This window comes from Acinonyx jubatus, chromosome C1, assembly GCF_027475565.1.
Source record: "Acinonyx jubatus isolate Ajub_Pintada_27869175 chromosome C1, VMU_Ajub_asm_v1.0, whole genome shotgun sequence".
Lineage (NCBI taxonomy): Eukaryota > Metazoa > Chordata > Mammalia > Carnivora > Felidae > Acinonyx > Acinonyx jubatus.
In genome coordinates, this window is record NC_069381.1 from 45137553 (window position 1) to 45164933 (window position 27381).

Sequence of the window (27381 nt, forward strand, 5' to 3'; positions counted from 1 at the left end):
AGGGGTCAGCCTTCTTCCAATCTTCTGCCAAATCTCCCAACCAGTTATCAAACCAATGGTATCAGCACGTCAACCTAACCCAGTCTGTCACACCCATTCCCACTTTTTCCCCAAACCTCACTCCTCTTCCCCTTATTCCTGCTCAAGTTACCATCATATAACTGCAAAGACATGACCCTGTAGGCTGTCGCATGGTCTTCCAATTCCACTCATCTTACTTCTACAAGGGGTCTCGTATCTGTCTCTCTCTCTCTCTCTCTCTCTCTCTCTCTCTCCCCCCCCCCCCGCCCCTTGCATCAGCCCCATCGTGGTTCAGGCCTCCTCCTCACCTTGGCTGCAAAATTGACGAAGCTAGCTTGAAAGGCTTTCATCACAATCTCCAGCCGATTAACTGGGGTAAAAACTCCTTGACATTCAAGGAATTTCACAATCTCACTGTGATCCTTTTCTACCTTATCTCCATCTACTCCCCGATACTCTTATTTCTCCAGCCAAACAGGGTTGCTCTACGTTTCCTGAAAACACTCCATTGTTCCAGCCTCTCGTTCTCCAAGCAAGCCCTTCTGCCTAGAAGGTCAGGATCTCTGATGGAAGTCCCACCCACCCTTCAAGGCGGAGCTCCATCAATCAACGAGTGCATCGGGGGAGAGTTCCGGCTCTCTTCACTTAATGGGTCCTGGACAACAGAGCGCTGTAGCCCTCAGTTTCCTCATGTGTGAAAAAGGGACGATGCCAATACCAAGAGCTCAAGGGCTGTGGTGATGATTAAGTGGGACCAGTGCCCAATGAATGATGAGGGGGACAATGATGATCCCAGTCTTGACCCATGAAAGTAACCTTCAGTGATCTTCTTCTGAATTTTCACAGCAGCACTTGATTTATACCTCACACCATCTACAGCCTTTGGCCTGTTTTACCCTTGAAGCTCTCAGTTCCGGGGGGCACCACCAGCACCACCGGGGGCACTCTGGCCCCCGTCCTGTTCTCTGACCAACTCCTCAGTCTCCCCGCGGGGAACAATATTGTCAGTCTTGTAGTTGCCCTGCTTCCCCTTTAGACCCTAAACCCCTAGGGTAGCATCTGGGTCCTAGGGCGAGGTGTCTACCACAAAGCTTGCTTGTTCTAAGGGGGGGGGGGGGCTCACCCAACATCCACCCTCCCAGCAGGTTATCACCTTCTGCAAAAGCCACTTTGCCCAAAACACTATCGCACACCGTCCACGGGAGGATCTTAGGCGGCCGTCTGCCTAGCGGTCTCAACGTTTTGCCTTCCGCCATACGCTGAGCTCCCCAAGCCCAGAAACGAAAAGGTTTTACAGCTCACTGAAATAAAGAGCACTCGGCATAGCTCCTGGCAGAGCAGGCCTTGAATAAATGTCAGTTCAGGCACTGGGCTCTGAAGCCACAGAGACCTGGGTTCTCATTTCTGCTCCCTCATTCACTAAACAGAGTAACCTTAAACTAGCCACTTCTCCCTTGGGAGCCTCCGTGCCCTCCTTCATTTGTAAAACAGGGTAAATAACACCTACCTCTGGGCACCTAGGTGGCTCAACCGATTAAGCGCCCGACTTTGGCTCAGGTTGACGGTCTCACAGTTTGCGAGTTTGAGCCCCACGTAGGGCTCTCTCCTGTCAGCGCAGAGCCCGCTTTAGATCCTCTGTCCCCACCTCTCTCTGCTCCTACCCCGGGCATGCTCTCTCTCTCAAAAATAAATAAACGTAAAAAAATAAAAATAAAAATAATAATACCTACCTCATCTAACTAAAGAAGAGGATTTAAGATAAGGCATTAGTTTCCCGTCCATCAGATAGCTTGTAAATGTTACCTGATTCTCTGCCCCAATCCCGAACAGAAAATGATTCACAGAATGGACTTCTCGGCCTCCAGAGCATTATCATTTAAAATGGACAAATGAGGGGCGCCTGGGTGGCTCAGTCGGTTGAGCATCCGACTTTGACTCAGGTCATGATCTCGCGGTTTCCAACTTTGAGCCCCGCGTCGGGCTCTGTGCTGATAGCTTGGAGCCTTGCAGCCTGCTTCAGATTCTGTGCCTCCCTCTCTCTCTGCCCCAACCCATTCGCATCCTGTCTGTGTCTCTCTCAAAAATTAATAAACATCAAAAAAAATTTTTTTAAATGGACAAATGAAAAGCCACTTGCACACTGGAGACATTTTCCAAGTGGTCATTAACCCCCTCAGAGCTACATGTGCCTGAGGAAAAACTGGTGCCAGAGCATGGACTGTGTGTGTGTGTGTGTGTGTGTGTGTGTGTGGAAGGGGACAAACTAAATCCTAATCCCGATGCCCGTGTTTGTTAAATTGCAAATAGATGCCCCCTGCCACCATCCCCTCAGGGATAAGAAGGTCTCAGAAGAACTCTGTGCCATTTGATCAGAGACCGACACAGTGGAAGGATTCATGCGGCCACTCTCTGTGGGTGGTCCTGGTAATTGCACAGGCCTAGTGGATTGTAAACTGGGGGACCGGGTCTCCTACCGGGGCACCGCTGGGCCAGCCCGACTTCACTTTTTGCAGAGTTGAAAACTCGACTAACCCTTAATGAGGCAATCTTGGGGAACCTTGTTTTCTTGGCAGTGTGCTCTCAGATAAAGGGGTTGGAGGGGTGGGGAGGAAGTAATGAAGTCCAGATGTGGGCACACTGAAGCCCGATCCTGAATAAACAAGTCTTGGAGGTATTAAGCTCTTCTTCTTGTCTCTGCAGCAAGACATCTGCCGTGTGCTACACAGCCCGTTCCCGCGTGCGTCGGGGACCGTATTTAAGATTTTAGGGAAGCACATGGAATACTTTGCCCGGCTGCCTAGGTCCTCTGACATCTCCTGGCCTAATGCTTTTGATTTGCTGCCCAAAACGTATGGCTTGTGATTTTTACAAACGCGTATTGAGCACCACAGTCTGTGCCTTGCACTAGAGACTAGCAATTTAAAATCAGATCAGGCCGCTCCCGGTCTCTGCTGCAGCTAACGGGGTCACCGAGAAAAAGATAGGACAGTTGCACACAGTAACGGCAAAGACAGAGGCCAGCCCAGGGATCTCTGGGACCTTTGGAAGGTGGGGAAGGAGGCAGCCAAGGAATGTTTCCTGGAGAGGGAGATGTCTGCCTGGGGTTTATTTAATACATACCATGGGCAAGAAGAAAAGACTGGTCTCAGCCTTCCAGGGACCTATCATCTAGCTGGGGAGACAATACCCAGACACAAATCACATTACCAGGCAGAAATACTGAAGGTGCTGTTTGCCTGCTTGAGATGCAGCAGGTTCACCATCGGGTCCCCAGCACCTGCTACTTCGGGGGTGCTAGACAAGTGAATGTGGAAGGCAGGCAGGCAGGCAGGCTTTATAAGGCAGCAATGGTGCCTTATATTATTATTATTATTATTATTATTATTATTATCATCATCATCATTATTATTATTTTAAAAGCCTTACCTGTGAATCAGAGGACCCCTGGTCTGGCCCTGCCACTAAGTAGTTATGGGAAAGTCACTTAATATCCTTGATCCCCAGTGGCCTTAACTGTAACAGTCAACCTCCCAGAATCACCACCAGGTGCAAATAAGAGAATGTGCACATAATGGGCACTCTGTTAACTGCATGACACTACAGCAATGACAAGGAGGATTCTTGCCAATGACACACATAATGTCACTTGATTGGACCTCCAGAAAAGCCTAGGGGGTTGGGGAGCTACTGTCACCATCTTACAGGAAAGGAAGGTATAGTTCTTTTCCAAAGGGGTCTGACAACCAATAATCAGCACAAAAGTTAGGACATAAACCTAAACCAGATGATGCCAAAGTCTGAGCTCTTTCTCTAGTTAGGAGTATTATTACAGAAATCCCATTCAATGGGATCTGAGAGGAAAAGTCAAATTTATATGGCCAGAGGGAGAAGGGGATTCACCCGTGACTCATTCACACATCAAGTCCTAGAGGCTAAGAATCTATATAAACCACTTTCAGGGCCTGACCAAAGCAAGCCCTGAGCCCACGCTGATTTAAAAAGAATACTGAGCATTTTTCCATATTAAAATCTTCGCCCCTGATACTCTTCATAGTGCGGTACAAGGCAAATTGAGAGGAGGCTAGGTAGGGGGTGATACTTCACTGTTTTTGCTCCTAATCTCTCTGCTGCTAGAGTCATTAAACCTTTACAAGGCAGAGATAGGAACCACTGCTTTGCGGATTTGGAAGGAATTCCCATTATGCTATAATTCCAGAATCTGAGATACATCTGAAAAAGAAGTCAAAGCGACTAGATTTTTCCATATCTCCTGCCATCGAAAGGTGTCTGCTTTCTCTATAACTTCTGATGATTTGCACCTCCCGGTCACATTTGAAACGGCACCGCCAGCCCACTTCTTTGCTGTGGGGACACTCAGACTGGAGCAGAGGCGTGCAAGTCAGCCAAGGATTCTCTTGTTGTTTTAAACAAACCTGAGGTCGGCAGGAGAAGGCCCAGGCAGCAAATATCAAGATGATTAGATTTCCAGACCGGGTTCCCCACCCCCACCCTCCCTGACTGTCACTCACGCCCTCTGATCAGAAGCAGATCCTGGACGGAGGCAGCCAGGCTCTGTGACCAGTCATGATGGGGAAGTGGGAAACGTGTTGTTGTTGTTTAATTTAAGCTGTATATAGCTTTTCCAGAATCGGGTGCACTAAAGTGAATTACTCATTTCTCCTCTGAGGTCTTGCCTCTGCTTATTTCCATGAGTACTCTAGTACTTAATGGCAGGGAAGTGGGTAAGCAGACCTCATTATGAGCCCACATCGCACACATGCCCCCAGCTGGATCCAGAGGTAAAGGTCCTTTTGCAAAGAGCACGGGAGGAAGAGTCAAGAGATCTGGGTTTTAGTGAATTAACTATAAGAAAAGAGCGGCAGTGGCAGGATGGGTCCCAAGGCTGGCATTCCTTTCCTGATTCTATTTTTATTAGACATGAGGTCTTTGCAAAGTCACTCCACCACTTTTTGACTGTTTAGTCATTTATAATGAAAACAGTTAACATTTATCAAGGATGCCCCAGGCACCAAGCACGGAGTTACCTTACATGCATCATCTCATTTAATTCTGAAAACCTTAATAAGGAGATGTATTATCTCCATTCAACAGATGGGCCTACTGAGGCTCAGTTAATTCACTTGTTGCATACACACTGCACAGCGGGAGTTCAGAGAGGCACCGGAGCACATGCCTTTAACTCCAGACTATATGGAGGCAGGTTACCTAGCTGTCAGGGTTTCCGCACGGGTGAAATGCTTGAACACAGTTTGTTGGTTTCTATGGCACACAGTGGCACCTAACGAAGGACACTAATTATTATCTGTTTTGCCTGTTTTGTTTTGGGTTTCGGGGGGGGGGGGGTGGGAGGAGCACGGAGAACTAGAGGAAAGCACTATCCAAACCTATTTTGCTGACACTGTATGGGATGTGGAAGCAATGCCGTTGCTCATCCTATAACCAAGGTCACAGCGCACAACTGACCGTTTCAAGGAAACCTGGGAGGTCAGGGAGGCTTTTAATTAAAACACCAACATGACATGAGGAGAAGAGCAAGCCAAACTAAACTCCTAAAAGCAGATTTTTTTTTTCAGAAATGCTAGCATTTCAAGAGGAAGGGGCTGGTCTTGGCCGACAGCAGCGAAAGAGCTGCTGACCAGGAGTTTTGCTTGAGGAAGGAAGAACAGACGAGAAGCACAGCCCTCAGAAAAGCCACTTTGGCACCCCATGTCCATCTGCTACAAAGTCCGTTCCCACGAATGATGGCATCTGAGCCTTATAGCAAGGCCCATGAGTGAATCTGAACACAGGTAAGGAAAACGAGGGCTGGACAGAGTCAGGATTTACCTGATTCACGTAGCTGGGGTGCCACGGCCTCTGAAGAGTGCCTCGCTCCCGTGCTGGGTCTGGGAGCAGTCCCACTAGGCAAGCCGAAGCCAAGAACAATTGCATGTAGAAAGAGCAAAGGGCATGTGACACTTTGTCCCTGTGCTATTCTTATCTTAACCACTCCTGGGTTATAGTCAGCTTCCTAAAAGCACTCAATTAACTGATCCTCCCGAGTGTCAAAAACACCTGTTCAAACCTTAGTAGACGATACTGCACAATTATGTGCCTTCTACGACAAACTTCTCTTCCAGGAAAAGCCATTCTTCCTACAGAACTCAACCCCACACTGTCCATTTGGAACAAACAGTAAAATTAGATTTTATATCTCTCAGTTTCTGAACACAAAGATCCTCAGTGCACCTTTAAGAAACTACGAGCATTGCCCAATGGACTGTTTTTATTTTAAAGGTTGGAAAGAATTCTACCAGCCCCCCTCCCCCCCCTCCCCAATTTCAAACTGTTGATTGTGTGCCTGGTTTACGATGTTATTAAAAAACAAAGAGGGGTCTCAAAGTTTACAACCAACCCCCAGAGTGGGGCAGTCAAAAGAAAAACTTCATGAAATGCGGCTCAGGACCATCAGCAGCTTCCATCTGATCCAGAGTAGGTATGAGTAGACAAATGCCGATCCCTTAAGCAATTAATTTGAATAGAACAGCCACTCTGCATTTGAAATCACGCCTGCAAAATGGAAGCAGGGCTTTGAAATAAGCCAGGGATAGGCTTGAGCCCCAATTTTTACTTGCTGCAGACTTTGAACCTATCACTTAACCCCTTCGAGCTTCTGATTTTCCATTCGTATAATGGGAATACTAGCACTCAATTCACATGTAGTGTGTTTAACTCTAGCTTCCTTCCTTCTCGGCTTCTCATATAGGCCAAAGATAAGCTTCCAGGCTCTGGCTAATATAAACATGACTCAAGGATCTGAGAGGGAGAATTTATGATCTTGGTGAACATGATGCCTATCCCTTATGTCTACATGGCTGGGGTTCAAGGGCAAAGAACAGAAAATACTGGAGATGCGGAACGGACATCTGTGAAAATGTGTGACTCACAAATTAGGAGAGTGGATTATCATCAATTACTCTCCCAAACACCCCAAATGGGCATATCTAAAAACGAAAGGTGGTGACCTCCCAAGTAAAGCCCAAGTAGGCCATGCCCCAATTTCCACGAGGCTAACATTGCTCCAAAGTAATTCTGGACTCTGTCAAAGACCGTGGCACATGTGTGCATTCCCAACGAGGCCTTCATCCTTTAAGGGATGAGCTGTATGTAAGTCTAGACTTTACACTTGCACCTGAGTAACCCGCTCAGCAATTCAGGAGTTTGCAAAGTATTTCAGTGCTCATGCTCTCAATACAACACTATGCAGCAAGGGGGTCATCCCTGGTTTTAAGCACGTACAGCTTGTCAGCGGGGTGCCAGGTCTAGAACTTCAGTCTCTTGATGCCAAGTCCCAATTTTATTTTCGCTTTGCCACCACAGCCCCTGGATGAGAGAAGTAAACAATATGCCAGAGAACACCAGTGGCATCACTGTTACAGAGGCACAGCCATAGTGTGAAGACAGCAGAACATGCCTGTGATACCCCTCCTCGGGGGCTCACCTTCATGGCTCAGAGGTCAGACTCTGAGGTAAGGGACCAGTGGGTTCAAATTCCAACTCTACCGCTCCAAGTGAGCGTGGGCAAATTATTTTCACTCTGCAGACCTCAGTCTCCTAATTGTAGAAGAAAAACAAGGACGGTATCTGGACTTCACTGGGTGGCTGTGAGGATAATGCACGCAAAGTAGAGAAGAGGGGTGCTTAGCATACTTTTAGAAGACGTTCAGTATATATGTGTGTATACAGATGATACTTTTAGTATATGCTTTTGGTAACAGCATTAACCGCATGAAATACACACTATTATTAACCGAACGAAATTCTGCTTGAGCGGCCAACCTCCATTGGCTCAGATATCCTGAAACACGACACAGGGGAAGTCGGACAGGTGGAGCATGGCAGCCCGGGCGCTTACCGCGAGGATGGCGATGACAATCCCCACGGCGCAGAGCACAGCATCATTTATGGTCTCGCCGGTTTTCAGAGGATACTTGATGCTCTCGTCATTGCAGTAAAACCCTCGGTGGTAAGGCTTGATGGTGCTTGTCTCAATGATGAGGAAGGGCAGGCCCGCTGGTCCAGATGCGACCATCACAGGCACCGGAAAATTAAAAAAGGGAGAGGAGAGAGAAAGGGAAAACATCAATAAAAGGAGGCCGGAGAAGGACTTGCAGCAAAGACCAGCCCAGGTAACACCATTGCCAGGGACAGGAATTTCGTGCATTTGCAGCTACGTACAGCCCACAGAGAGTGTTCAGCACCTGCAGTCCCTCTCCTTCCTGGTCACCCCGGGAGGAGCAACGCATTATTCTCTGGTCTTGTCCAAGGGCACAGTGGGAGGCAGTGGAAGAGCCGGGGAGGAGCTTTCCCACCGCGCGACCACACCCTGCGGACATTAAAGCCCAACGAGTGACAATCGCCAACAGGGCCCCGAGTCTAATGATGTGTCGTTCGCCAAGTGCATCGGACGTCACCATTCCCCCTTCGAGAGGCTCATCGTAAGGCTCTGCTGCTTGGAGCCGTGAAGGCCTCGGGGTCAGATAAGCTGAATTTGGATCTCAGGTCCAATGTGACCCCTGGTTGTCATTCCATCTTTCTGAGCCTCAGTCTCCCCACACATGAGTTGCAGGGACGACAAAAGGAGAACCAGCCACACGCGACTTCCAGCGTAGCGCCTGGCACACGGTAGCTGTTCAGTGGTGCCCTTTTCACCCATTTTCTTCCACTGAAGAGTCCCTACCAAGACGAAGTAGAGCTGAGCAGAGGGCCCTGCGGCCTGGAGCTCTGGAGCGGAGCCCAAGGGCATCTGGGAGCACCAAGCTGCTCCCGCAGCTGCTGCTGGTTTATCAGTGGCTCGGCTCAGATGCCATTCTCTTAAAGGTCATGGCGAATGGATTCCATCACCTGCCAGGAAAAGTTCCTCACAACCCTGAAGCAAAAAGCGAAGGCCTACAAGATCTCTGGCCTGGTCACTGCAGCAGCCTCCGCATCGGTCTCCTGACCTTCACCGCCTCTCACACATATCTACCGGTTCACTTCCTGACCACGAGCACGTCACTGCCTTGCTTAAGTTTCTTCCGCGGCTCGCCGTTGCACCGCACGAGATAAAGTGTGACCTCTGGGGTGCCCCGCGACCTGGACCTCCCGTCTCCTGACTCACGGTCTGTGGCCCCCTTGACACAGCCTCCAAGAAAACAGGACACGGCGACTCTTGCCTCAGTTCCTACTCTTCTCTCAGACTGGAAGACCTCTTCCCCTACCACCCAAGTTCAATACCAAGCTGCAATACCACTCCCCTAAGTAAAAGGTGAGCCAGTAAATGTTAGGACTAGGGAAGACCAAGAAAAACATCCTGTTAACAGCCACCACCGATGTAAGAGCCATCCACAATGTGTAAGGCATTCATTCATTTCTGTATTGGATCTCCCAACAACCTGAAGAGGTCATTTTACACCATCGGTTAAGCATGTGCCGTTCATCTTCAAGTGAAGAGAACAGTGACTACGAGAGAATATTTAGCTCCTTCAGGGTCTCTTAGTCTACCCCCAAATAACTGAATCCCTGATTTAACTTTGCAAATTGGTTTCGTCCAACTGTGAATTTCATGAGCCGAAAAATCCCAAGATAAGCGGTGGTTGAAAAGATAAAATTCCACTTTCGTGTTTTTCAAAAAGAATTGAATTCACGTCACGTTGCTCGAAGCCCCAGACCGCCTCTTAAAAAAAAAATGTACCACGAACTCCACAATTTTTCAATTACTTTGGTCCAGACCAGCAGCGATAAAAACGCTCACTTTCTAAAAAGTGTATTTATGTATCACTGTGCATACACACATGGATTTATTTGGTTTTATTCTTTGGATTTATTTGAATTCTACGGCTATTTATTTTGTGACCCCTAACTGCTTCCTGCTAGAACAACAATTTACTTTATCAAATTCATACTAGTGCTTTGAAAAGAAAGAAACAGCAACATACCACAGCATTGTGCCTGACCTTCTCAAAGTAAACACAGAGGGACCCTGGAAGGCAATAACCATTAGCTCTTGAGACCGTGTCTCTGCAAAAGAGTGAAGCGGGAGAGGTGAGGCAGGGAGGGAATGCTGTGGCCAGGAAGGGGCAAGAACAGTCAGCTGATCCTTGGGGGGTGGGGCGCTGGGAGAGAAAAAAATATCCTACGGGCCCAAACCATCTTCATTCCACTGCCTAAACATTTTGAAATGGGGCCAAGTTGGCTACGAAAAGTAGCCAAGAAGCCAGCACTATGATATTAATAGTCCGCTTTTAAAGCTCCACACATCGTGATAAAAACCTTGAGCTCCACGTCTGAGCCCGGCCGCAGCCTCTGTGGTGCCTGGGAGCCAAAGCGTTGCTAATAAACTCAGGAAGGGAACAGACCTCGAGTGCCTTACATTTGGGCTGGGCTCTTAGGCCCCAGCTTCTATTTTTAATGGTGTTCACATGATAGGCCTGTAAAACATATGTTTCTAAGGACAATAAAACACATATAAAAGAGCTGTGGAGTTAGACAGAACTGGGTTAATGACCTCAACTCTGCTCCCAGCTACTTGAGCAAGTTATTTCACATCTCCAAAATGCTCTTCTCATCTCTGCAATGGGAAGAGTGCAGTCTAGCTTTGGGATTGCTGGGATGATGTCATCTACTACTACACTAATACATTCATTTAGTCGACAAATATTGATTCAATCTTCACTATGTACACGAGGTACAAAGATGGCACGAGCCCTGCCCTCAGGGAGCTTGCAATCTAGTAGGGCAAGACGTCATGGAATAAAATCAGTGCAGGAAGGGGTTTTAGTTAGAGGAAACCAGGCAACAGCACTGGGTCATGTCAGCTCGGGGTCTGGCACGCACCACAGACACTCAATAAATGTTAAAAGGACGAAGAGGGGTGGGGGGGAACAATCCCACAGAGAAAGTTAGTAAAGAAAATCTGTTTATTCCGTTCCTTTGCCCTCTCTTAACCTTGGAGCGATCCAAATCCTTTCTCTGCCTCCCTTGCCTAAAGCTCGGGGAGCTTCCGGTTCTGATCATGTGGATGGTGCCCACAAACAATCAAGAAGTTGGATCTGAATGTGTTCTGTTTATTTTCTTGAAAGGCATGGAGAGAGCATTTAGAAGACCCAATGGCTTTTTCTGTTTCCTCTAAAAATGTGTGGTATGATCGGGGGTGATGCCAGTCAAGTCTTGACTTCACTCCAGGAGAGAGTAACCTCGGATTCCCTTCAGTTGATGGGAAAAGCATAGGCATTTTCTCCAATGGGGTAGCTGGTCCTCAAGAGACACAGCACCATGCCTTCCTTGCCTCTCCAGGACCCAGAGAGGAGGCTGTTCTTTTCCAAAGCAGGATCTCCATTTCCAACACTGGCACCGTCTTTATAACCAACTACTATAGTTCTTGATCACTTCATTTCCAAAAAATTCCCAGTGCTAATGACTAGGAACCTAGAGGTGAATACATCATAGTACCCGCCCTCAAGAGACTTATGGTATTTTAAGAAAGTTGCAAAAACAAGCGCACTAAAATATTTCTAAATGGGCAGACTGACGTATGTATAGATTACAGGGAGGGCCCATAAGGCTTCTCCACCAGGGACACTAAAGATGGCCCACAGAGGACGGGAGGCTTGAGGGAACCCTTATGTGAGTAGGAGGTTTCTGGGGTCCAGGGACTAAGTACGCTCGAGAAACTCAAAGGAGTTTAGGGACTTCAATAAGGCAGTCATCACAACCGATGGCCATTACGAGAACACGATTTTAGATTTGGCTCCAGAGCTGGAAGAGACACACAGGTGGACAACGAAAGGAAGAAAGAGAGAGTCAACACAGACAACAGCAAGAGTAGCTAACATTTACTAAATAACTGTTTTGTGCCCGAACTGTGCTGAGGAACCCCACATAAAGGACTGCCATCTGGACAATCTGGATACCCATTATTGTTCTCGGCACTGACTGGGTCACTGTGCTGAGGGAATTTAAGTCCCAACCTTCAAGTGGCTCAAAGGCTAATGGGAGAAACAGTCATAAAAATGAACACATTCAGTCACCCGAAGGTTCAAAGGGATTAAAGTGACTTACCAGAGACACTCGGACTTTCGAGTGCTTTCTAAAGTAAGCGAGTCACTTGAAACAGGGAAGGAAGCCCCGAGGTATATTGATAAATTAGTTAAAGCTCAGCAAATTTCATGGCCTTTGAAGAAAAAGATGCTTTATATGGAACAGTCAAGGCAACAGCATGGGCGATTACTCACTGAATATTCACCACATACACATCTGTGCTCAGTATCTAATTTAACCAACACTCTGAAGCCAATATCCTGGAATTTAGATTTATCTATAATGAAAGGTACATTACAAGCTTTTTGCAAAGTAGAAACAAGAAGTGTGTGTGTGTGTGTGTGTGTGTGTGTGTGTGTATACATACCATCTGGTGATTCTAGACCCCAATTCAAAGCACTTCTTCTTTTAATCAAGGATCAATTAACTTCCTATACCTCCAGGGACCTCTTGGGATATGTAGGCTGCAGAGGAGGCGAAATACGAACTCACTGACAAACACTTAACGGGCAGAAAATCAAAGCGTGAAGAAAGGCCCCTGTGTTGGGTTCGGGCCTTTGAAACTTCTTGGGCTTTGAAAAACTAACACTTGAGCAGGTTGGGTGGTTTGGGGGTGGGGTGTAAAAAAACACAGGATAAGTTTTTGTGGCCCACCCATTGATAAAGTCATGTGGGAAGTGTTACCAAAGTGACCTAGCCCCAGAGCCCTGCTCCCTTCAGCCACAGCTTCACGTTGGCACAAAATTAAACACAGCCTCCTGCTCTCAAAGTGCTTTTTTAGAAAGGGAAGGAGTGGGGGTGGGAGAGTGAATAAGAAATCTTTGCACTTGGGCGGGACCCACGGCAGGACCTGACTCAGAGCATCAGGAAGGGGCTGCCCGTGGCTCCTATATACCAAGTCCTTCGAGTGCCTTTCCCAGAGCTGTCCAACTTGCCATTTCATCCAATCTGTGGTTACCTTAGAATAAACAAAGTCCAGGATCTGTGAGAGTAATAATTAAACTAATATCTGCAGAAAGCCTACACTTCTACCCACAGAAGAATACTGGGTGCAGACCACGTATGTGAATATCAAGCGCAGGCTCACTGCTCCAATCAGGCAGCTGGGAGAACTCTACAACAGAGTTTTCTACATCTTACCTACAGCGCAGACTTCACTCTTGTGCTCATTTTACAAATGAAAGACTGAAGCTCAGAGACTGAAGACTGCAGCTCATCTAAAATGCAAAGCCGGCAAATGGCACCAATGTGGACCAGATGTTTGAAATAGTGACAGAAGGGCGCCTGGGTGGCTCAGTCATGGAGCATCTGACTTTGGCTCAGGTTATGATCTCACAGTTAGTGAGTTCGAGTTCCATATCGGGTGAGCTCAAGCCCCGTGTGAGCCCCACTTCTCTCTCTCTGCCCCTCGTGGGATTCTCTCTCTCTCTCAAAAAAAAAAAAAGAACAGAAAGAAAGAAAGAAAGAAAGAAAGAAAGAAAGAAAGAAAGAGAAAGAAAGAAAAAAAGAAAAATATAGATGGAAGACATTGGGCTTCTGAGTTCAAACTTGGAATCCAATTAGGAATTAATGTATCTGAATTTTCACAACAGCTGTGAAAATGTGCATTATTATTTTCATCTGTACCCAACAGAAAGCTGAGGCCAGAAGTTTTGTAACATGTTCAAGGTTCCCACACTGAGTCAGTTGGTCACTGGGATTTGAACCCAGGTCTGTCTGTCTTTTGGTTCATGTTTTCTTACTCCATGACCTGACCCTCCCTTTCTTTATAAATGTATGCCTTGTTAAAATATGACCGATTTTTTTTTTTTAATCACTTAAGGCCAGAATGGTCAACCCAACTACTACTTAGAGGTTCAAAATACAAATATTTATGTTGCTTGTAAGTGACAGGGTTTCTATTTAAAGTAATTAATTGCTACTGGTCTTAGAAGTGTGCAAACTTTCTTTGGTTTACGATTATTTGTCCAGATTTTTGTACTGGACACAATCCAGATGAGACAAAACTGAGTTTACTATGAAGGCGTTTCCTACCTTTGAAAAGGGCTGCCATGAAAAACACTTGCTGTGGGCTGGTGTGAACATGCAATATTCTGGGTCTAGGGGTTTGCCTTGACAAATGGTCATTCTTCAAAGCTGGAAGGTCCAGACCTTTCTTTACAAAAAGAAGACTGTCATAACCGAAAGCAACTCCATGGGAGAAACAAAGACATTAGTGGCAGATCTGGTCCCGGTGCTGGGTTTCCTGAGCCCAAATCCAAGGCCTTCAATGCAATTCCACAAACACGTACTGACAGTTCCTGAGTACTGGGCACTGTTAGGTGCTGGGGACACACAGTATCGAGAAACCACACTGTTTCTGAGTTTCTCAACGTTGGAAAGTCTCCGGTTCCGTGACAAAGGGACATCTGTCTTTAGTCTAATCATGGATGTGAAAAAGAACTTTGGATGGCCTTTCTTATTTGGAAGTGCTTAAAGGGAAAAAACCCACTTTATTCTCCAAAATAATATCAGCCACCTTAAAACTCTTAGTGCTATTTTGGCCTTTTCATTTGGATTTTAAAAGGGGTGCCAGATCCACCCCTAAAAAACAAACTAGCCAACAGCATGATTCAGACCTTTCAAGAAGAGAGCCCCAGCCCTCTTTTGTCGACATGATATGTCTAATTTTTGAGTGAGCTCCACACCCAATGTGTGGTTCGAATTCATGACCCTGAGATCAAGAGCCACATGTTCTACCGACTAAGCCAGCCAGGCACCCCTCGACATGATATTTCTAGTAATACACAACTACCAAAGTTAAAAGGACTTATAATTGCTCTTCCCCAGGTCAAACTGGGTTACCTCCTTCCTCTTTTGACCCCTCTTTTCAATAAGGACGAGAGTAATATGCATTCTTTGGGTACCCATACTATGTGCCAGGAGCTCTGTATAAGTCAACTGATGTAACGCTCAAAACAATCCTCTACAATAATTATTAATATACAGTCAAAGAATTGAGAGTCAGAGAGATTATAATTTGCCACTGCTGATAACCAGTGTAACCAGGATATATCATAGAATACCAAGACCCTTAGAGTTCATTCAGAGATGGGGCCAGTTAGCCTTTCTTGCTAAGTACATAGGAAATATGTCTATGTAGATATTAGCAAAGCTACAAAGCTCTGAAAAGTGTAGGCTGACCTTGAACGAGGATAAAAAGCAGGGCTCCCCCTTATATGTGAGATGGACTTACCACCTACCCTCTTGATCTCTCTGGATCTCTCAGATCCACCTACTCTCCTGCCTCAGTCTCTGTTATGACCCAATGTGTTTATTTCCAGTATGGCTCCCCAGAGCTAGGACACAGCTAGAATCCCATGTGTGCATGGGGTTTTATTAGCTCTTACATAAATAACCACATTTAATCTTCCTAACAACTCCAGGAAATGATGTCTTAACATCTGGATTAAAGTACCACTGGCAAACTCCTATTCATCCTGTAAGACTTAGATATCTCTTCTACAAAGGATTCACTGAGCCGTGTAAGCTACTCTGGCAGAGTTACTTTTTTTCAATTTATCTGTGAACTTCAGAGTCAGGCAGACAGGATTTCACCTCTTACCTCTATCACCCGCCACGCTTACGGCATGACCTTGGGCAAGTCAGGTTTCAGAATCAGGCAGACAGGATTTCACGTCTTACTTCTACCACCTGCCATGTTTATGGTATGACCTTGGGCAAGTCAGTTTACCTCTCTGAGCCTCATCATCATACAACAGGACCTTGTACAATAGTTCCCAATGCACGAAGACGCAATTTATAAAATATCCAATTGCCTGGCTCCATGTTAGCTCCTGCTCCTGTAAGTGACAGGAAGCCACTGAAAGCTTTTAAGCAGGTATAAGATGTGATCAGAGTTCAGTCAAAAGCTCACTCAAGCAGCTGTGGGTTTGCCAGCTCCTTCCCAACTGCAATCTGATCCCATGGGAAAAGCATGCTCATAAAATCCTGCAATTCCAGGGACTTCTTGGGATTGTATAAACAGAAGGGGCTTGAGCAGTGGTTAGCAGGACCTGGCACCCTGATGCAGAGAAGAAATATCACGGCAGGAACCCTGCCACGTGTCATCAAAGGGTCGCACAAGGCTGAATGGGAGGGAAGTCCACGAGGGTGAAAAAAAATGTTATTTTCCCAACAGTTACGCACACGTGCGTCAGCAGGCGTGCTCCCACCCCAGCCACGCTGCCCAGGTGTACACAAAATACCAGGTTCACGTGGCGGTAAAATAAACAACATGTGGACTGGCAGGACATCAGACACCTGGGAGGGCCAAAGTTCGAGATAGTCAAAAGGCAAGACTGGAGCCAGACGCGGTGCCAAAAATGAAGAGTTGGAGTGTTACTGGAGATGCTGTGAGAACAAAATCACGCTGGTAGGCAATCCAAGGCCACCTGGGCCCAGCTGCATGGTCCAACCTAGGTCAAAGGTCACAAACTGGCAGCCCATGGCCAAATCTGGCTGGCAGAGATGCTCAGTTTGGACACCCATTGCTTAAATTTTTTTAAACGTGTATTTATTCAAGAGAGAGAGAGAGAGAGCGAGCAGGGGAGGGGCAGAGAGAGAGGGAGAGAGAGAGAATGAGAGAGAGAGAGAATCCAAAGCAGGCTTTGCACTGTCAGCACAGAGCACGACGTGGGGTCTGAACTCACAAACCGTGAGATCATGACCGGAGTCATCAAGACTCGGACACTTAACCAGCCAAGCCACCCAGGCCCACCCCCCCCCCCCCGCCATGTATATGTTTTCATCTTAACCCTATCTATGTGTTCAACTATAAATCCAAGAATTTATCCATCACATCCTAGCACCGTTAATTATTCCTTTTTCTGTAAGCCCCCTACATCAGCTGATAGTCTCTTCAGAAAAGGGTTCATATTTTGTTCATCTCTGCATACCCCGCACAAAAAGGCTAATTCCTGGTGCCTAGTGAGTGCTCCACAAACGTATATTGAAGAAATGCATAAAGGAAATAAACTAAAATCCAGATGACCTGGCTCTGCCCCAGATACAGTGTATGGCTTGTAAATCCTTTTTTCCCCCACCCTTCGGAGTTTTAATCTGATCTCTCTCACATCTCCAATCCTGTTTTTCTAACACAATCCCCTGAAACAACACACGACCACACAACCTCATGAAGAGCAGACAAATCCATGGGGAGTTATTTACGGGGAACCTAACCAGCTTCAAGCCTCTGGCTGTTGGGCTGGATGACCGCGATGACCCTGAATTTTCAGTTTCCTCATCTTTTTCAGGTAGTGAAACTATCAGAAAACACTTTGTGGGGCAGCCCCAGGTAAGCCTCAGAGGCCGCCACTCAGTGAGTGATTCAGCCGCCCTGCCCCACCCCACCCTGCCCGGCCACCCGGAGGGCTAAGGGATCCATTTCAGCACACCTCTGACCCACTTCCTGTGATCCTCTTGGGAGTCGCTGCCCAGGAGAGAGCTCCCAATCAGAGGAAGGGCACAAATCTCAAGAAGGCAACTTGGATCCGGGTTTGGAAACCCGTTTTGCCACTTGAAATCTATGCAACCTTCAGCAAGCTGCTTAATTTCTCAGAGCCCCAATTTTCAAAAGAGGAGGTCAATACCCACTTGGAAGAGCTGGGAGGATGACAGATCACATGGTAGGTATTTAACAAAGGTGAGTTCCCTGCCCTCCAAGCCTGCAAATCTACTATCCAGCTGTATCAGCCGGCTTGACTGGTTTCCCCAAGAAGGTGGCCAGACTACCCTGGTCGGGGCTGTGTCAGCTCAAGACAAGGACCGGCACTGGAGTTCAGTAAAGCTGGAGCGACTCCAGCTTCAGGGATAAGACCAGCCTCACGCCAGGAGCACACTCCCCATTCCCCAGCCTGTCAAACGTTCCTTTTGTAAAACCCAGAAGCCTCCTTCAAATCTGACAGCTGCCACCTGCACAAATAATTCAGGGATGCAATTCTGAAACCGAATACAAGGCCCCTAAAAGCTGAAAAGTTTGAAGTCCAAAATAATCCCTTTGACCTTCTGCCTAAATGCGCGCTAATCACTTTTTAATTTGTAGTGTATTTCCTCCCTATGTGTTGTACTTGTGGGGCCACATTTTCGTTTTAGAAGTATCCAGGGAGCGGATGGCATTACAAAACACCTGATTAAAGTACAAGGCAAACTTCTTGCCCCGACATCTGAGGCTTGGTGTAGGCCCCGAGTTTTCCGAACTGCACTGGGTGGCGAAGAAAGTGAAGGAGAAAAAGGCTGCTTTTGAAGGAGAGTCCGTACTGAGAGAATTACGGGCTACAGAAATTAATAAGAGGTGGCCCCTGCCCTCTAAGAGTGCACGCTCGGGGGACAGCACACGCATCTGGGGAGGTGTACTCATGATGCAGCGTGACAGGAACGTCCAGGACACGTGTTAGCACGTGACGCGAAAGCCAGCAGTACCAGTTTATTGACTAATCCAGTAAACACATTTCAAAGATTCCTTGCTGTCATCTGAACGCCAACAATGTAGGTAAGGCCACACACAAAAAAAATTTGAATAAAAAAAATAATAAAAATAAAAAAATAAAAATTCAGAACTGGAAACCACCCCCCCCACCACCACCCCGACGAGCCAGTTAACAATACTGCTGTTGCAACCTACCCTCATTTCCTACCCAAGTTTTAACCCTGAGGAAAAATGAGAAAAGGAGTCTGAGGGAGCCCATCTAATTTCACAGATGCTGAAAAGATGCTACAAAGGGAGAACTGGCAGTTAAAAATGTTGTTCACTCCAGAAGAAATGTCTTATTTGGGGTTTCCCCCCAAAAGGGGAAGGTTTCCCCAACCCTTAAACTAGGTTTCTAGTTTAAGAAAGGATCTATAGTAATCACCAGGATTACTCTAAATGGAAGTAAGTCAAATCCAAATAGAAGGATCAGGGTCATTCTACACTGTGTGACTATCCTAGTGAATTAGGCAACCTTTCACCTACTGACTAATGAAGTCTCAAGTAGTCGGAGCTGGGTCAGCTCAGCCAGGGTCCTAGAGAAGAAAATGGTCTCCACACTAGTCCCTGTCTCGGTGAAGAGATACCTGCTACCACAAGTGAGTTGGGAGTACGAGGGAAGTTTCTGTTGGCAAGGCGACCTCAAAAACTAATACCAACTAACAATAATTGACAATAATAATGACCCGTATTCATCAGCGTTCATTCCGCGGCTGGCTAACTATACAGAGACTCACTTCTGCTCTCTCAGGCTCTATGTTTCTTCATGTGCAAAATGAAAGGGGTGGTTTCATCAGGTGGCTTAGGGACATTTCTAATTCAGGAGAGTTTTTGCCTTTAGCCTATAGGCATTCTATAAACAAACTGCAGGCTTCAGTCCCATGGCGTCCTTACAGGGCGGATTCGCCACCTGCCCGCTATGCCCCTGGGGTAACTGAGGAGCGGTGCTACTTTCAGTCGGGGAAGAGAGACTGGCCAAGCAGAACCCTCCAGAATTCAAAGGTGCTCATTTATAAACAAGAGCTTCAGAAAACATCCCCAAATCTGCAGGCCTTCCCATCCAAAGTGAGTTAATGATTGGCAGCTCTTGGCTCTGTCAAAGAAGCAGGTTATCAGCAAAAATGCAGTGTGGGTTGGAAGCAGGTGGGAATTCGCATCAGCTTCTGCAGCCAACTGGATACTCTCCTAGGTGATTTAGAGCTGAGCCTCTTTTCTTCCTCCCAGGAACCCCTTCCACGTAAGCGGCACCACCTAGGGTTTGCAAAGGCCCAAACTGAAGATCAGAAACACGGTCACACAACAGCAAAGCAGAAATGCCACCGGGTCAGACTGGCTTTGCACAGTTCTGTGCAGTCACCGCACTTCCTATCTTTAGGTGCTTTTGCCCAGACTGAGAAGGGGGTGCCTCTGGTGAACTGGCTGGCCTTCTCTAGTAAGAAATCCCAGAAATGTCTCTGGGGCCACCCTCAGTTGCTCTGGCAGCGCCCCTCCCCCCACCAGGATGGGGATAACAAAATGTGGGCATTCAGATACAGGAGAACTGGCAGCAGTAAAAAAAAAAAAAAAAACCAAAACCCTAGGTGGTTTGCTATAGGAACCCTATTGTTCCAGAGGGAAGCTCTTTTGCCAAAACTCTCCAGGAAGCCACTGCTCTGTGATACATTTTTCAGCTGTTGAGAGAAAAGGGTAGTTCCTGGGATGTTTCTTCAATGGTACTGGAAACCAGGCCCTTAATCCTTGCAAAGCAGCAAGGAGCCAGCTTCCCTCAGCGGGACAGAATGTCTAGAGTCCTTCTTCCAAATAGAAACATAAAAACTCCTCAACTTCCTCCTTACAACCTCTCAAAATGTGTGAATCAGGCAAAAGGGGAGAAGCAGGTAGTGAATCCCAAGGTGGGGAGGGGAGCGTTCAGGCCTCCTCTGCACCCCACCTCCCCTCATGGCCCTGCCCACCTGACCTCTCTGTAGCAGTAAATTACAAAGCCCCCACTGTTCTCTCTGCCCATCCTCCCACAGCCTCCCTACCCGCCCCCCGCCCCCCACACATACATTTTTTTTTTTAAGGGCGAAATGCCAAATAACATTATTCCCCTTCACCATGGTATTGCCATGAGAGCTGCCTGGTATGTGTGCCTGAAAATTGGAAGGTTTTCATGGAAATCTCGGCCTCCACTACAGCTCTCCCTTTGTGGAAATGGACTTGGAAAGAAATGGAAGGGCCTCTAACTGGAACCTAATTGGGCAGACGAGAGCAGAGAGCAAGGCCCCTGGGACTGCTCGGAGGCCTGAGGAATACCTGACTGCCTTCGGAAGCCTGGAACAGGGCTCTGCACACTCGAGAGCCCGCCTTCTCCAGACACTCATCCGCCTGCACAATGTGGCTCTCTGTAAGGGGCGGCCTCACCCCAGAGTAGGGACCCTACTACAGAACTTCAGGGGAAAGGGGAGCACTGTAAGTGCATATATTACCCACAGGTATCCCTGGCTCAGGAGGTCGACAACAGAAAACTGTTTCATAGCCCATCTTTTGTTTGTTTTATTTATTTATTTTGAGAAAGAGAGAGAGAGAGAGCAAACATTAGCAGGGGAGGAGCAGAGAGAGAATGGGAGAGAATCCCAACCAGGCTCCATGCTGCCAGTACGGGGCCCAATGCGGGTCTTGAACTCACGATCCGCAAGATCATGACCTGAGACAAAATCAAGAGTCCGACGGTAGAGCGACCCAGACGCCCCACCGCCATCTTCATCAACTGACCACCAAGCAAAACGAAAAATGGTTTTCCGGGTTTGGTCCAGTTTGGTGACAGTTTGGAATTAGCGGACCTAGATAGGAGTCCCTCCCTTCTCTGTTGTGGCACTGTGACCCTAGATTAGTGAATTCTCAGAACCTCCGGATCCTCAAAAGAGGTCATGCAGCCTGGAAGGGCTGCTCTAAGGATTTCCTAAGACAGGGTGTTAAACAGCTGGGCATGACACAAGAGTAGATGCCCTGTTTCTTCCTTCCCCCGAAAGCACAGCAGGGAGGGGGACAGATTGCTGAGCACAGGACAGGAACCGTGAGAAATAATCTCTCCTATCACACTCCTTGTACCGCTGGGAGCAAAACCATGTCTGTGGGCCCCTGCTTGTCCATCAAGATGACAGAATGGGTCTCGGGGAATTAAGTATTCAACAAACTGGCCCTTCACAAATCCCATCCAAAGGAACGGTCTGATGCCTTTCAGTACACTGACTATACAAAATACTGAAAGACCAGCGCACTTCAAAAGCTTCACAAAAACCCAGGCCTGGGTTTGGCAGGAGTTCCTCAGCCACTGGGTTTTTCTGCGTGTGGTTTATAATAACATGCAAGCCCGATGCCAAGTCCTAATCTATTAAGGGACTGCCAATTAGCAGGGGGCTTAGAGCCGCAGGTTTGAGAACTAGGGAGCAGGTCTAATTAGGATTCCAAATCATTTCTCTCCATCACCCCCTCTCAGTCTGACACCAGGTATACTGGCCAATTGTTCTGCGAATAACCTTTCTGCATTTCTCAGCACGCTTTGTTTCAAGGCTCCAGGCCTGAAGGTTAGTGCTTATTTTCACGGCTGTCTTTAAGTGTAAAGCTGGGGATTGAACCAAGTTATCCTCTGGACAGCGACTTTCAGATCTGGCCAATCAACAAAATCATCAGGGGCACTCATGAAAAAATACATTCCAGGCCCTACCCAGACCTACTTAATAACTCAAGCAGAATTCCCAAGACAAGGGCCTGAGAATTCTCATTTTTAATGGGCCTTTGAAATGATTCTATTCCCAGGTGATTTGGGAATCTGCTTTAAAAAGTAAAAGCAATTTCACTGTCGAACTCAAGGGCTTTAAAAAAAAATTGACAGGGGCGCCTGGGTGGCTTGGTCGGTTAAGTGTCCGACTTCGGCTCAGGTCACGATCTCGCGGTCCGTGAGTTCGAGCCCCGCGTCGGGCTCTGTGCTGGCAGCTCAGAGCCTGGAGCCCATTTCGGATTCTGTGTCTCCCTCTCTCTCTGCCCCTCCCCTGTTCATGCTCTGTCTCTCTCTGTCTCAAAAATAAGTAAACGTTAAAAAAAAATTTTTTTTTAATAAAAAAATTAAAAAAAATTGATGAATAATATACATAAAATGCAATTTATATATGCATACACCAAATGATTACAATTTTGAACCACAATGAACATCAAATGTTTGCTGAGCACCTACTGTGTGAGAGAAGGGGACAACCGAGGGGAAAAAAACAGGGTTCCTGCCCTCAGAAGAGCTCGCTGTCTAGCGATGCAGTGACATCCCAACAGGAAAGCCAGCCTTTCTTACCCAGGGATCCTGTGAGACTACAAACCCGCGGCTCTTCCTCGCTTTCTCTTTTGCCTCATGGTCAACTTTGCTTTCCAGTCTCTTCGCCAAGATGGCACCAAAAACGAAACAGGATGATTTCAGGCACCAAACATCAGAGGCCTATCTTAGAAGGGGAGGAAAAGCCTGAGAAACATATGGTTTCAAGATCCAGGAGAAAATATGTGCCTTAAGCCTGCCTAGTCTGAACACAGAGAAATAGAGTGGTTCCCTATACAGCAGACAGAGCCCTGGGCTGGGTTTTGAAAGAGCCCAAGGTCGGAGTGTTTCTCAACTTACGGCCTCCGTTCCTCATTGTGCCTCCTTATCTGTTAAAGAGGGGAGACTGGACCTTGTGGTCACACCCGAGAGCATATGTAGCATAAACCTTTTCCCTGGAGCCTTCATCAAAGTTCTCTGCTGAGTCTTCAAGACTGGAAGAATCGTAGCTCTCCAGAACGCTCTCTAAGAAAAGCTCGACTAAAGGATCTCTGACCGGCTCTAAAATTAGGTTTCATGTAGCCGGCTTTCACACAAGACTCGTTTCTTAGCCGGCAGAGACAGGGCTTTTTCTTTACTCTCTGCAGTGCTGGGTACACAGCAGAGACTCAAAATGAAGGAAGAGGTCTAGGCTAGGCAGTGGCATGGCCAGGCTGCTTTACAAAGATGACTCTGGCATCCACGTGGAGGACAGACTGGAGCACAGGGCCCTTAGAACTAATGCTCCCTGCTAACTGAGGTGTGACCAACCACCTTCCCGAGGAAAAGCCTTCTGCATTTTTTAGACACATCCCCATCAATTCTGAATAAGATGTATTAAGGCCTCCCACAGCCCTGACGCCATGCTAGGTCCTGGCCAGCACAACTCAAATAAACACGGCCTGCTCTCCGGGAGAGTCTGGGGCTCTTTCCCTCTTTGCTTTTAAACACCTCTCTGAAACGGACTGCCGCGGCCTCTCTGTTCAGACTCTCGGGTTATCTTAACACAGAGCACTATTCAGGAGCACGCCTAGGTGTAGACTGCCGAAGGGGCAATCCATCTATGGGCAACTGAACTACGATGGCTTCGGTGGTGCTGTAAGCAGGTGGATTTGGGGAGTCAGACACACCTGGGGCTCATCTCCACCTTAACCAAGTCAGCATACCTCACGGTGACGTGAGACAAATAAGACATTGGGTGCAAAGATGCTTAATTCAATGCCTGGCACACAGAAACGCCCAATAACCGCTGCTATCGGGACTATGGGATGACGCACCTTCTGTAACAAGGAGAGAGACAGGTGTTATCCTGGCCCACGAAGAGGGCCACGGTTTACTTTATGTACAGTTGCCGAATATGTACCACGATGGTTACCAAGCCTTTGGCTTTTTGAGGAGAAGTGAGTGACTGAGTGAGTGAGTGAGTGAGTGAGTGAGTGACAATATAGATGATCAGAAAAAGCACACAGGGTTTGGGGTCGATTCAATCTGCATTTGAAGCTTGGATCGGTTTCTTCTTAGTCCTGTGACGTTGGGCAAGCTGCTGAAGTCTGTAAGGCCATCTGTTAGGTGGGGCTAGCTGAGCCACTCCTGAGGGGCGAGTGTGGGGTTGAAACATACAGCATGATATATAAAGTGCACTCCGTTCATAGAGGTGATCGTGATCGCTGATGGTCTTTCCTACAAAACCCATCAGAACCAAGAAAGAGGATTAGGGGAGTCCTTTGTCCCCGAGTGGGAGCTCTTCATTTCCTTTCAAGCAGTCAAGGGCAACAACATATGCAGAGTTTTCGAAAACACCAGTTGCCTTTTGGATGTTGGATTATTTCCCGCTAACGGAAAATAACTGGGGATTTTCTCAGCACGGCAGGCTGGTTTGAATGGAATGTCCCTTGGGACTGCCTGGGGCCTTCACTTCATATTGATAGTCTCCATACAGACAGAAACTACTGGTTCACCTTCTCTTCATTCACTTTTTTCCAATCAATATTATTATGCACCCACAATGAACAAAGTACAGATGTGAGGGCAGCTGGGGGTAATCCCGGGTCAAACCCTTTTTTAAAGCTCATGTGAGGAAGTTAAGAAAAAGAAGAGTGACCTGCCCAAGCGCACCCAGTGAAAAAGGGACTCAGGTATTTATGTACAGCACGACCCCAAAGGTCACTACTTATAGGCTTCAGGGTCAGCCAGGCCTGAATCTAAGGGCCATTTCCACTCCTGCCTCATGGAGAAGGCTGAGCAGGCCCCGTGCAACCTCCTCTACTCAATAGCTTCAACAGGGGCCTTGGATTTCTTGTGAGCATGGCATCCTCAGGACCACGGCCTGGCTGATGACGTCAGCTGGGCACTGTTACGCTGGGTCTGGCCTTCCCTGGGGCCTACTGGGGTGTATGTGATGTTCACGCCAAACTTGGATGAATCGAGTCATAAGGAAACAGAAAAGCCCAAAGTGTGGGGCAGTCTTTCACACAACTAGCCAGAACCCCTCAATAAATTCAAGGTTATAAAAAAAAGAAAGAAGAGAAAAGAATCTGCTACAGATCGTTGGTCTCCTTTGAGACTGAAGAGGCAGTCATCAAATACGCGGAGTGAAATTTGATTAGATCCTGGATCCAAAACACCTGTAAAAGACATATTGGGCCCATTCTGCCATTTTGAGGATGGCCCACGTATTACACATTACTGAATACATGTTACTTTCCTTACCAATAGTATGTATGTGGGGGTGTAGCACGTAGGCACATGTGTACTCCTAGTTGGCCATAGTCACGCCGAAGAACGAAAAACTAAAAGGGATCTACAAAAAAGAGAAACAAGATAAAAACGGATGACCACTATGTAGTATTGATAGGTTTTTCACTCTGAAATGTGATCCGACTGCCAGGGAATCATTGGGATGCCACGGAGCCAAGAGGAACGGAACAATCTGTGCAACAGGTTTAGCAAACACCGCAGAACAATAGAAAGGTTTCACAAAGCATAGTGTACTGTACTTCTCTTCATTTTTAGATAACACGATTACCCAGGTTCCAAGGGTCAAGCAGTTAAATTTAGCAGTTACTAACCATCATCAAACATTGTCTCACACTAATCAAAATCACATCAAGGAAGACATTTTTTTTCCCCACCGTTCATGGCATTCTCAATTCATGAGTAGAAAACAGGATGTGAGGATAATGCACATTTCAGAGTCACAGAAGCCTAGGTTCAAAGCTCCAGTTACTTGACTTGGGACTCGTTTTCCTCGCGTATAAATGGAAGAGTGTTATGGCTTGAAGTGTCTCCTCCTCCCATCCCCAACATGTGTGGACCTCAGAGTGTGAGACCTTATTTGGAGACGGGGTCCTTACAGAGGTAATTCACAGTGAGGTCATTAGGGTGGATCCCAACCCAACATGACAAGTGACCTAATAAAATGGGATATCTGGACGTAGAGAGGCACATGGAGAGAGAACGCCAAGGGCCCAGGAAGATCACCATTTTCGGCCAAGGAGAGAGACATGGAACACCTCTTCCCTCACAGCCCTCAGAAGGAACCACCGTGCATCACTTTGATCTTGGACTTCTAGCCGCCAGAGTTGTAAGACAACAGATTTCTGCTGTTTAAGCCACTCAGCGTGTGGTACTTTGTTAATAGAAGCCCTAGCAAACAGGGCCAACAGTACTACCCCAGAGAGAGAATCAATCTGGGGGAGAAGCGGGGAGGAAAGGTACAGGGTTACAGGGTAATCCTTAATTCTGAATAAGGGTAGAGATGAATAACTTTGATTATGGCAATTCTTTGCAACACAGAAAATCATACAAATATATGTACATATATATACCTAAAAAATTAAAAGAAACTCAAATAAAAATGGCTAATGGGATATATGCCCAAATGGTGGTTGAATTTGTGTCAGGTGGTGGATATGAGTGATTTTCTCCCTTTTTCCCAAATTTGGGCGAGTTTAAAACATCAGTGGTGAAAAACAAACTGATAGGTTTAGAAAGAAAGGCTACAGGGGCACCTCGGTGGCTCAGTCAGTTAAGCGTCCGACTTCGGCTCAGGACATTATCTCGCGGTTCATGAGTTCGAGCCCCGCGTCAGGCTCTGTGCTCAGAGCTAGCTCAGAGCCTGGAGCCTGTCTTCAGATTCTGTGTCTCCCTCTCTCTCTGTCCCTCCCCTGCTCATGCTGTCTCTCTCTCTCAAAAATAAATAAAACATAAAAATTTTTTTTAAAAAAACTTAAAAAAAAAGACATTATTTAAAAAAAAGAAAGAAAGGCTATAACATTTATGCTAGTGTAAAAATCACTTCGGTTTATCTGTTTGTTTTTTTTTTTTTCAATTTTTACTGAACAATTTATGTATACCAAGCCCTGAGTTAGGCAACAGGAATACAGAAGTAAAAAGAGAAAGTCCCTGCCTCAGATTTCACTCTCAGGGTTCTACATAGACCTATAGCTATTCTCTG

General features: G+C 46.9%; 1 protein-coding gene across 2 annotated transcripts in view; it reads right to left on the reverse strand.

The window, feature by feature from the left end:
* Positions 1–27381, reverse strand: part of PLPP3 (phospholipid phosphatase 3) — an 86246-nt gene that overhangs the window by 33896 nt on the left and 24969 nt on the right. For both annotated transcript variants that reach the window (XM_027059085.2, XM_027059083.2), the window contains exon 2: positions 7937–8094. In XM_027059085.2, coding sequence (XP_026914886.1) covers positions 7937–8094 — 158 coding nt within the window. The remainder of the gene's footprint in view (positions 1–7936; positions 8095–27381) is intronic.